We start from the raw sequence: 12,715 nt of genomic DNA, 5'->3' as shown, positions 1-12,715 counted from the left end.
CATGGGTGAACTAACCCAATGCTATGTGATCTTACATACCTTGTAGGGATCACCTCTGACGAAATCCACAAGCTAAAGTCGACGATCTTGACGAATCTTGCTTCTCTTTTCCTTTCTCCTCTTCTTTTCTCTTTTCTCCAAGCCCTAGCGTATTTTGGTAAAAGCGTAAACTGATCTAATTCTGATTAGACCCTAAATTAATTACCAAAAACGAAATAAAATAATTGGGCAAGGAAAAGACCAAACTACCCTTTCAAAATCCGGATTGGACTTTCCTTATTCCAACAGCCCAACTTCCAAAAGGCATAACTGACTCATATGAACTCGGAATTGCGCAAACTCAATGGCGTTGGAAAGATAATTCCAAGAGATTTACTACCATATCTGTAAATACCTCTAAATAATCTTGAGCTAGAAGTTATGGCCGTTTGAAGTTGGCCAAAACTCAACTTATTCTAACTTAACAAAATTTCCAGATTTTCGTTCTTTCCAAAAATGACTAATTCCAATTATTAGCTTCTTCCTAGTTATTTCAAATTGCGAGATGTTACACACTGTCAGAGATCCTAATCAATAAACCTGAAATGTCATGCGTTGGACTTGGACAATACTCACCCCAATGCCTTGCAACTGATAATCACAAATTCTCTTCTTTTCACTACAATTTGAATTCCACCTTCAGTTACACCTTTGTAGGCACCTTCAAATCCACCAAAACCAAGCTCATTCTCTGGTGCAAAATTATTGGTTACTCTCCAAAGATCTTGGGTTGAAAAGACAAGGTTTCCACTCTTTGAAATGAGAAGGTTTCCACGCCATGCTTTTTAAGTGCATTTCTTGCATCACACGTGTATCTCGTACATTACATGCATGCATTATGTGTGTCACATGTGTATCTCATGCATTACACGTGAATTTTGTGCGTCATATGTGTATATTATGCATTACACGTAAATTATGTGTGTCATATGTGTATCTAAAGTGTTACATGTGCATTATGTGTGTCACACGTGTATTTCGTGCATCACACATGTATATCTAGTGCACCACATGTGTATCTCGTGCGTCTAATATGTCTTATTACTTCAATCAACACGAATATGAGTTTTTGAATCAATTTTAAACATTCTTATACAAACACTCCAATTAAATTTTTTAATATAAAACATATATTGCAGCGATAAACATTAAGAAGATATTTGAAAACCAAAAATCACATAGACTATCCCATTATCTCACACTAAGGCAAGAGTAGTTCTTTAATGAACTTCGAATATAAGCTAATTTCAAAGAAACAATATAATCAAGAAGACTAAAATTGCATAAAATTAATTTTATCGGTCTAAAATACTTGACAGCTAAAAAGTTGAAACCCATTGAAAGGAAATAGAAAAAATGAAATAAGATCATCTCTTTTCATCTTAATTCGTCATTAATAATGACTCATTTGTCTAAACAAACAGTACTAATTAAAACTCCTTCCTAGTTCATTTATTTCTATCTTGCACCATATCGAATGAGAGAGAAAAATTTGCACTTCTTCAATGGCATTCTATGGGGAATGATCCATTTTCTATCTGAGTTGCAAAATTCAGCTAAGCTTACAAATTGTTCTTGCATGTCTTGCAATATAGTTGGACACTTGCCTCATTTTTTTGAAAACTTTTAATTTCTTACTGTTTTAAAGTTGTCATATAGTTGTTTAAACAGTAATATACCAAAAAAAATTGTGGTTTAGAGCTTCGAATTTTGTGGTTGAGTAATTAAAATAGTCCTAGATTGAATGATTCAATCAACGTATATATAGTTGGTACTATGCATCAACTTATGTTGTAATGGCTTCAAGACAACGATTTTAGTGGACGAATTCTTGATACAATTGGTGATTTGAATTCCTTGACGAAGGATCTTAGTTTGAATGAAAATCAACCCATTGGTTTGATTCCACAAGGATTGGTGAATATCTAAACTTGACTATGTTAGACTTGAGCGATAATACGCTAATAAGTCTTATCCTAAAGTTTAGAGCTTCTAATGCTATATATTCCTCAAAAAAAAAAATCTGTCAATTCAACTCCCCACGATATTCCTTGTTCTCCTCAAGTTAACATATTATTAGATCGTCTTGGTGGTTGGAATTATCCAGTCAAACTTGCTTTGGAATAGTCTGGTAATGATCCATGTACATGTCCTTGGCGTTAGGAATCAGTTGCAACCCTAAAGGTCAGGTTATATATAGTAGTTAATCTACAAAGCAAGAACTTTATGGATATTCTTAGCCCTTCACTTGCAAACACGGATTCACTGCTTGAAGCTCACTTAAAAGGAAATAGTTTACACGGTCAAGTTCAAACAAACATAACAGAGCTCTAATTCTCGAGTTTGTTGGACGTGAGTGGGAACAATTTTGATCCACCATAGCCAAAATTCAAGAATAGTGCGAAAGTCATTACATATGAATATGCCCATTTTGTTGCTATAGTAATTGTGGCGGCTACCAAAATTATCATTATAGCTGTGAGTGTAGTTTTTGTGGTCTTAGTATTTGCCACTTTTTTTTTCAAGAGTAGGAAAACGCGAGAAGACTCAGTTACTACTGTCTTAGAAGAAGATCCCAAGATGTGCACTACAAATAGTGGAAACCATGTCATTTCAACCCAAGATCTTCGAAGGCTAACCAATAATTTTGCATCTGAAAATGAGCTTGATCATGATCGATTTGGAGTTGTTTACAAAGGTGTTACTAAAGATGAAATTCAAATTGCAGTGAAGAGAATGGAATCTACGATTATCAATTGCAAGGCATTGGATTAATTTCAGGCAGAAATAAATGTTCTTTCCAAGGTTTGACATCGCCATTAATTAGTTTCACTCTTGGTTTACTCCACTGAAGGAAATGAAATGTTTTTGATATATATATGAATTTATCCCAAAGGGAAGTTTGAGTAGACATCTTTTTCCCTGGGAAGCCGGAACTTAGAGCCTTCATTATAGATAAAGAGAACTTGTATTATGGTTGAATTAGTTGGACATTGCACTGTTAGAGATCCTAATCAATAAGCCTGGAATGCCACAAGTTGTGAATGTTCTTGGCCAATTAGTTGTGTGTTGCACTATTTCTTTGTTATTTTTCTTGTATATATACTTGACATGAATGTATAACAATATATATGTGATTTTTAAAAAATAGATTATGTACTAATTGACACGAGATACACGTAAGACGAACAAAATGCACATACGATGCATGAGATGTTCATGTGATGCACGTTGATACTATTTTTATCTAATATACTTGAGAAATTACTTTAAGGATTGACTTTTGACCATCAATTCTATTAAGCTGTCATTGGACAAGGCGCACAGGTATGTTATGATAATTTAAAAGTTCAGTTGGCAAAATTCAAACAGAAGAATCCAGAATACAGATTTGTTACAAATAGAGAAATTCATTAGACCATTTTGACTAACATTAACTCATTGTTACATTTATTATTTTGGGTCAGTCTGTAGGTGGCGTGTGGGCAATTTAAGCATTGCACTTATTATGTCTTTTTTAGTATTTCTTGTCAAATTGAAGTGTGCGGTCTTGGACGGAAATTAAAATAGGAAAATTACGCGAAATGACAAACATCTAGAGTATATAAAGTAATATAGCCAAGTGTTGATTATTTTTAATCTGTAATTGTAGTATTGCGAATTTTTGCTATTCGGTTTCTGATTGTATAAATTCAGAATTTGTATAATTTGGTCCCTGATTGTATAAATCCATAATTTGTATAATTTAGTTCCTGATTGTATAATTTAAAATTTATATATGCTTACCCTAGCTATTTGTATACGAATTATGAAAAAATCATAATAAATTATCATGTTGTATATTGACAAACGAAATATTTATAAATTAAATCACATTAAAAACTTTTGAGTATACAATATTTTTAAAAATTCTATACATGTGATATCGTTTTGGCTGGATAGTTTGACTTTTATTTTTAGTTAAAATCAAACCAAATCAACTATAATTGATTTTTTTAATAATAAACCAAGTTAAACTAAATCACTAATCGATATTTTTTCCAATTTGACTCATATTATCGATTTGATGTAGTTTGTCGGTTTTTCTTGTACACTCCTAAGTGAAGAGCTTGAAAAAAGATTGGTATTGTTGGAAAAACATGAAAATAATGACAAATTACCCGGGATGCAGAATGAAATTGTTAGATTTGTTATTGTTTTGACGAATTGATTATTAGAGTTTGTTCTTTATGTAATAATAAAACCTATGTTTCAAATTTGAGCTTATTTAAGATAAATTTGAGCATTGAATAATGTGCTTAATGATAAAAATCCGACAAACAAATTATTAGTTGGACAAAAATTTGTTTACTTGAACGTCATACAAAAATGCTTGAAATAACAAAATAATGCACTGATCTCATACGAAAATGTTTGAAATTGAACCCTGCCAAGGCCATATCTTTAATAAAAATATCTGAAATTAGACCTTGCCAAATTTATATATTCCATCATATCTTAATCAAATACTTCAAAACTTTCATTGAATATATAAAACCTTGTCAAGTTCATAAGTTTATTAGAAAAATGTTTGGCCTTTGAAACTTCAGGTAATTAAAATGTTCGATATTTAGTGTTCATAAGGTTCAGACAAGAATATCTAAAGTCATATCTAAAATTTTCAACTTTAATGACATATGTTTAAAAAATTTCCCAAAGCCTTAATGTTTTTAACTTCGATAAAATTAAATTAATGACTGTCCCAAAAACAAATATTTACGCACTTTGCCCATATCTCAGCTTCAAAATCTCCCATCTTATCCATAAAACTACCTAATTCGTGGAACATGGACAGATAAGTTGTTTATATATATTATATTGGCATGATTTTACTCGGTCAGATCAAGCAGTAAGATTCCTCCGAGTAGAGAACAACCTTATCAAAATGCATGCATGATTAATACAATAATATATATATATATTTTCCGTCCCAGGGGTGGAGCCAGAAATTTTATTAAGTGTGTTCAAGAATAATGGTGTGTGGCTATTAAAATAAAATAAATAAATAAATATTGTGATATTTGGGGTTTGAACCCAAAACTCCTTCTTTCAAATGGACACTCATTACTACTACGCCGAAGGCATAGCTTTTGTTAAGGGTGTCCAACTTTAAATATATATCCTTTAAATGTAGAATTTGACATATAAATACAACGTAATTTTCCGACGAATTGGACACCCTGGGTGGTTGTGGCTACGCCACTGCTCCGTCCCAATTTATATGATGTAGTTTGACTAGGCACATAGTTTACAAAAAAAAAAAAAAAGACTTTTGAAATATGTGGTCTCTATATATATTTTTGCTTCGTCTCAATTTATATGATGTAGTTTGACTAGATAAGTAGTTTAAAAAGGAAAAAAAAGACTTTTGAAATATATGGTCTAAAATGAATCATAGATATTTATGTAACTATGAATCATCTCATTAAAGATAAAATGGATATTTTAAAATTAAATTGTTACTAAATATAAAAATATATCATTATTTTTTGGATAGACGGAAAAAGAAGGTGTATAATATAAATTGGATGAGAGAAAGTGATTAAATTTATTAAAGAAGGCAGGGTAAGTATTGAGAAATTATATGAAGATTCCTTGTATGCTAGTAACATGCAATTAAAGGTCAACCATTCATTAGATTGATGCATTTACCTACACTACTACAAAAATCCTTTTGCTTAACAAATGACAAGGAAATGTATATATATTCATATGAATATGGTAATGACATGCAATAATTTTATTAAAAGTCATGTATAGTTTAATTAAAGTCAACTCTATTAGTACTCCATTATATTCACATCATAAAGTATTTAATTCTATCACTAGCCAACTTGTTTAAAGCCAGCTCTTGCATGGAAAAAGTTCAAATCATGCATGGTAGTACTTCATATCTAATTAGTATATTATAAATAACCAATATGTGTCTCATAACAAGACCACCAAATCAAGAAAAGAAAATACTACAATTTGTGTGTTTCAATTTTCAACAATTATGGCTTTCCCAAGGCTAATTTTCTTCTTGATGCTTGCAATAATTCCTATTTGTAATGCACAAGGCTTGAAACTTGGCTATTATGAGAAAACATGTCCAGGAGCTGAGGCTATTGTGGAAAAGACAACTTCACATTACATCTCTAGAGCACCAACTCTAGCTGCTCCTCTTCTTAGGATGCACTTCCATGATTGCTTTATTAGGGTACGTAATTAAATTTGATTTATTTTATTTTCATTTCCATCTCCATATCCTATTAGGAATAAGTATAACTACTACTAGAAACAATGCGTTTTTTCTCATAGCGAATTAGTGGAAAATTTGTGCTACATCACATGATTTTCCACCTAACCAGCTCACTAGGAAAATACATGGTGTGAAACAGATTCTTGACATAGTAGAAAACTTCCTAAATTTTTTTGCATGGAAACATTACTATTGTTTTTTGTCTCACTAATAATTTCCAGTGGAAAATGGTGATTTTTAATTACCATGTTATTAGGTTACATGTTAATACTTATCATAGAGATTTTCTTGTAATTACCCACCTATAGTGTATACATACAATGTCTTTGTGTGCCCGCACACATTAACTTTTTAATAATCACTTCATCTTTTTCATACTTCTGACGTCGACTCATAAAATTGGTTTGTACAGGGATGTGATGGATCTGTATTGCTAAACTCAACAAAGAACAATCTAGCAGAGATAGATGCAATTCCAAATCAATCCCTTAGAGGATTCCAAGTAATTGAAGCTGCCAAATCTGAATTAGAACAAAAGTGTCCTGGGGTGGTTTCTTGTGCTGATATTCTTGCTTTAGTTGCAAGGGATGCAATATCATTGGTAATTATTAATTAGAGATTAATTAATTAATTATGTAAATAATTAAGAAGAAAAACAATTATTGTTAATTTTTACATTAATTATGGTTTTGCTTATTTTATAGATTAAAGGACCATATTGGAATGTTCCTTTGGGAAGAAGAGATGGAAAAGTGTCAATCATGTTGGAAGCCCTTTTCAATTTACCACCTCCTTTTGCCAATATTACTACTCTTAAAGCTCAGTTTGCCTCTGTTGGTCTCAATGCAAAAGACCTAGTTGTTCTATCAGGTAATATATATTAGGGGTGTTAATTGGACGGGTTGAACTGAATTTTAACAGGTTGTATAGTAGATTAAAAATCAGATCAGAATGCAATTTAGTCAACTCTTAGTTTGAAATTATTTGTTTGTTTTCTTATAATTTGTTTATGCATCTAAGAAAACAATTTCCTTATATTTCAATATATATAACATAATATAATATTTAAATTTCTTTTAAAACATTTAGATAAATTCAAATTTCTCGTAAATTGATTTGGATTGCCTATCAATGTAAATTATAAATGAGATGAATTAAGCAGATTAAAATACATTAAGTCAATGATTAAACGGGTTGGACAAGTCATGATTTTGAAGGTTTTTTTTGCCACTATTCTGATTTCAAATCATATTTCTATCAGTCTTAATTGTTTGGTATTCTTTCTTTTACTTTTATTTTTCACTACAAAAATGTGGAACATATCTAGAGTAGTAAAACACCTTACTCTTTACATTATAGTTTTTCCCATAATGATATTCATTTATAAAATGTTTAGGGGTGTCAATGGATCGGAGGGACTGCATTGAATATATATATTCAGGTCAACTCATCGAGAGTTGGCTATATAATTAGTTTAAATCAACTAAAATTTTAAATAGGTTGAATTGAGTTTGGGTCGAAATTGACCTACTATGAAAATATGCTTAGCACAACTCGTCGAGAGCTAGTCATAATCATGGACTAATTTTTTACTATCTAAGAATATTATACAGTTTTACTGTGGAACCTATAATTGAAGGTAACTCACATTAGACCGTCATTGTTCAGGAGGGCATACCATTGGAAATTCTCATTGCTCTTCCTTCACAAGTCGAATATACAACTTCACAGGCAAAGGTGACACTGACCCAACTATGGATGCTAACTATGTTGCTCAATTGAAGAGTAAATGCACCTCAATTAACGACGTGAAAACCATAGTTGAGATGGATCCAGGAAGTTTCAAGATATTTGATGGAAGTTATTATAGTCTTGTGGCAAAAAGGAGAGGGCTTTTCCAATCTGATGCCGCCCTTCTCGATGACAATGAGACTAAAGCTTACGTCAAATTACAAGCTATGTCCCATGGATCAACGTTTTTCAAAGATTTTGCTGAATCAATGGAGAAAATGGGAAGGATTGGAGTTTTAACTGGCAAAGCTGGTGAAATTAGGAAGCGTTGTTCCTTCATAAATTAATTTAACTAGGCCCAATTAGCTCTTCATAACTTTCTCTCTTTTTCCTTTATTTGATTTGCCTTCTTGAATTATTATTTTTCTATCGTTTTAGTTATTTGGTCTATGACGCTTATATTCTTATATTTTGATTATTTATATGTACTCCTATTCGATATAATAATAATATTAATAATAATGGTTGTGGTTGACTTATAAATTGCAATGCAACATTGTCTATTTTTATTCATGATATTTTTTACGTCTCAATTTGATAAACATAAACACTCTTCCTAAATTATCATTTTTTATATTAGAAGTTTAAGAATGAAAGTATGACTTTTAAAATGTATGACCTAAAATAAGTCGTAGATATTTGTACTATTATAATTATAAGAAAATTTTGAAGTTGAACTAATTGTTAAAATAGTGCATGCCCACGCACGAATCTGATGAAACTAACATCATAAGGTAAGAAAGCAATAGCTTTCCTCTATTGATGGAGGTTTGAGCTTACGGGAGGAGCATTCGGAGAGAAAAGGACAATGTATTATTGAATGTAAAATTGAATAATCATTACAAGGTGTTGTATATATATATATTGACTTGCCAACTTGACTCTGACACACTAACAAACTTAATCGACTAATTCTAACCAACTTTTTGAACTCTAATTCTAGTTAACTATGTGCTATCTAATAATCTGTAATCATAATCTCATCAACCCCCCCTCCCCCCAAGTTGGAGGTGAGCTAGACATAGACAACTTGCTTAAAAGTGTAGCATGATTGACTTTAGCCAAGGCCTTGGTGAAAACATCTGTCAATTGAGAATCTATGGCAATGTGATGGAGTGTGATCATTCCCTGTTGAAGCTTGGTCTTAATGAAATGACAGTCTATCTCTGCATATTTAGTTATTTCATGAAAGACTGAGTTTTTAGCAATGAGTATTATTGCCTGACTATCACAAAAGACATGTATAGGCAAAGAGCTTTTCACTGTCGACTCATCAAACAATCTTTCAATCCATAATAGTTCACCTACCACTTGTCTCACAGCTATGTATTTTGCTTTTGCAGAAGTTAAAGACATTGTTGCATGTTTCTTAGACTTCCAACTAATGTGACTGCCATTCATACTGACCGAATTCCTTGAATCAGAGCAAACTTCTCAATCTGAGTCACAATCTATCTATATATAATAGGAGAAGAAAAAAGTGTCACGTGTCAGCACCACAAAAATTCAGTAATTTAAAAAAAATAATTAATATTTATATTTAAAATTAACAAAAAAAAGAAAGAAGAAGTAACCAACTAAATTTTTATTTAAAAACTGATTATTAAAAAGAAAAAAAGGTTTAAAATTGTGGATATTCGTAGGTGAAATGAGTGATTTTTTAATTTTTTAATGGGGTAGTTTCTTTTTTATTTTTTTATAAATTTATTTTAAATTAATAATCAAAAAATAAAAACTTAAAAACTGATTATCAAAAAAATTATAAAAATAAATTAAAATTGTGGATCTGATTACGTTAAATGGGGTTGTGTTTTTTTTTCATTTTATATTAAATTATAGCCATATAACACACCTTAGTTAATAATATAAAGAAAAAACTTCCAATCCAAAAAAATTAAAATGAAAAGAACCCACATCCATTAAATAATCAATTTCAAATTTGAATTTCAAATATTAACTAATCTTATCCCTTAAAAAACGTCAAAACTTCCTAACCCACATCTTTAAAAAAAAATACTACTTTTTTTTTTATACTACTTAAACTACATCATCCACACCTTTTTAAACCAATTCATCAAAAATGTGTAAAACAAAAATCACATTCAAACAAAAATCCAAAGCCTTATTGTTTGTTGGGAGCCGGATGATCATGCCAATTTCTGCATTTCAGGCCATTATGATGAAACTTTAGTTCAACCTAATCTTCAAAGATCAACTTCCAATTTACTTATTGCCAAGCCAAGAGTGTAAGATTGACAATATTGACCAGTTTTTAAAGTATTTATTTCTTTATTGTTTTCTTTTTTTATCAAGAAAATATGTTGTATATGGAGATCTTAGATATATTTTATCTGAATCAAAAATTGAACCAAATTGATTAAATTAATTCATTTTAAGCATAATTTATGGCTTATGAACTTTCTTTCGTATTTTTCCTCATTTCATTGCAGATGATTTACAAAGGAGGAAAAATATGTCATTTATTTTTTTATTGAATGTCTGATTTATGTCATTAACATTGCAATTTGCAATAAAATAATTCATTTAAGCAAAATTTATGGCTTATGAATTATTGTTGATATTCGGGAGATAGAAATTGAATCATTATTATATTTTATTTTTAATATTAAAATGAATCTACAATAAGGGATTTATAGGTAAGTTCTTTTTTTATCTGAGATTTATCATAAAATTGAATCATTATTATATTGAATTAAACTATTAATTAGGGGTGTACAAAACCGAACCGAAAACCGAACCAAACCGCAAACCGAGTCAACCCGACTAGTGGTTTGGTTTGACTTGGTTTGGTTTTGAAAAAAAAAACCCGACTATATTTGAATTGGTTTGGTTTTAACTAAAAAAAACCAACCCGAGACCAAACCAACCCGAATTTATATATATAATTTTAAAATTTTATTTTATACATAAAAATATTTACTTTGATATAATTTTTAAATATTTCTTATACTTTTCCATAGTTTTTATCTTTTAATATATTATTTCAAGTTTAAAACTTAGAATTATGAATGAGCCAATAAAGATTATAGTCCATAGATGTTGGTAATTTTAATAAAGCTTAAATCAAAATCAAATTAATACTAATGCAAAAAGAAAATTAATTCAACACTAAGAATGACAATAATATTGAATATTTGTTCTAGTTTTACATTGGTTTAGACAATTAAAATATATAATCTAATTTTAATTTTCTTTAATATTTAGTCATGTAACTAATACTTATTAAACTTAATTTTAGCATGATTTAGTACTTTTAAATTATGATAATTTTCATTATGACTTGTTAATTTGCAATATTTGTTTTACGCGATTTCATTATTATTATTATTTTTGTTGGATATTTTAGTGTCATTATCATATTATATTGTGTTATATTTTTAAGAAACATCTTAGATAGTTGTATTTTGGTAGGACTAAAGAAATATTTGAAGTACAAGTATATTATATGTTTGTATGAATACTTTACCGGAAAAACCCGAAATAACCCGAAAAACCCGAAAAAACCCGAGGTTGAAAAATCCGAGTTTTATTGGTTTGGTTTGGTTTATAAATTTAAAAATCCGACACAAATGGTTTGATTTGATATTTGAAAAACCCGAACCAACCCGACCATGTACACCCCTACTATTAATTTAAAATATGAAATATTTAAAACTGAATATATCTATTTAAAAGATAAAAAATACTTTTAAATTTTAAACAAAAAAAAGAAGAAGAAGAATATAAAATCAAAAAAGGAATAATAAAATATTAACTAACTAATTATAAATATGTGGCTATAATAAATACTCCACTCATGATGAAGTCTTTTAAAACAAAATTTATATCTAATTAATAAAACTATTTTAAAAACCGACATTGATTAAAAAATATTTTAATGGTAATTTATATTTATGACAATGAAAGTGATATGTTCCATTTCACTTTCATGCACCTAATATGATATTTGGTTGTATCAATGATTATATAAACCTCTCCATTTGTAAGGCCCTATAACAAATGGATAGTTTTTGCTCAATATTGTGTGAATGTCACAGTTAATGACATAAAGAATTATAACAAAGGAAGATCTCTTATTGTCATACATACTTGCCAGTTGCCACTACACATAATTTTCTAAAGATTTCAACAAATTACAATACGGATGATTTGAATAATAAACTTTACTGTAAACAACATATAAATATTTTAAAATTTTAAAATAGTAAAAATATTTTGAATTTTAAATATTTTAAAGGTAACATTAAAAATAATAAATATTTTACAGATAATATTTTAAACAAATAGAGAAAGATAAGTGCTCTTTTTCATCTGAGATTTACCATAAATATTTGAAAATACTTTTTAATTTTAAACAAAAAAAAAGAAGAAGAAGAATATAAAATCAAAAAAGGAATAATAAAATATTAACTAACTAATTATAAATATGTGGCTATAATAAATACTCCACTCATGATGAAGTCTTTTAAAACAAAATTTATATCTAATTAATAAAACTATTTTAAAAACCGACATTGATTAAAAAATATTTTAATGGTAATTTATATTTATGACAATGAAAGTGATATGTTCCATTTCACTTTC

The 12,715-nt window shown here is 29.3% G+C and overlaps 2 protein-coding genes and 1 pseudogene across 2 annotated transcripts in view; all 3 read left to right on the top strand.

Moving 5' to 3' along the window:
* Positions 1–12,715, top strand: part of LOC125831174 (ethanolamine-phosphate cytidylyltransferase-like) — a 912,135-nt gene that overhangs the window by 500,856 nt on the left and 398,564 nt on the right. The window lies entirely within an intron of this gene.
* Positions 1,517–2,814, top strand: LOC125831531 (receptor-like kinase TMK3; annotated as a pseudogene).
* LOC125831183 (peroxidase 56-like) lies at positions 6,038–8,401 on the top strand. The gene is made up of 4 exons (XM_049510371.1): positions 6,038–6,277; positions 6,732–6,920; positions 7,024–7,189; positions 7,988–8,401. Exons 1-4 carry the CDS (start codon positions 6,074–6,076, stop codon positions 8,395–8,397), a joined length of 969 nt encoding a protein of 322 aa, XP_049366328.1. The 5' UTR covers positions 6,038–6,073; the 3' UTR covers positions 8,398–8,401.

Source organism: Solanum verrucosum, unplaced genomic scaffold (genome assembly GCF_900185275.1).
Source record: "Solanum verrucosum unplaced genomic scaffold, falcon-dt-bn FXZP01000049.1, whole genome shotgun sequence".
Lineage (NCBI taxonomy): Eukaryota > Viridiplantae > Streptophyta > Magnoliopsida > Solanales > Solanaceae > Solanum > Solanum verrucosum.
Note: the sequence above shows the minus strand (reverse complement) of the source record. Positions and strands in the feature narration are given on the sequence as shown.

Excerpts from the sequence above, each read along its gene's own strand:
- LOC125831183 (XM_049510371.1), top strand. The coding sequence starts at position 6,074 with ATGGCTTTCCCAAGGCTAATTTTCTTCTTGATGCTTGCAATAATTCCT. Across the intron at positions 6,278-6,731 it reads TCCATGATTGCTTTATTAGG|GGATGTGATGGATCTGTATT; the intron begins GTACGTAATTAA and ends TGGTTTGTACAG. Across the intron at positions 7,190-7,987 it reads AGACCTAGTTGTTCTATCAG|GAGGGCATACCATTGGAAAT; the intron begins GTAATATATATT and ends GTCATTGTTCAG.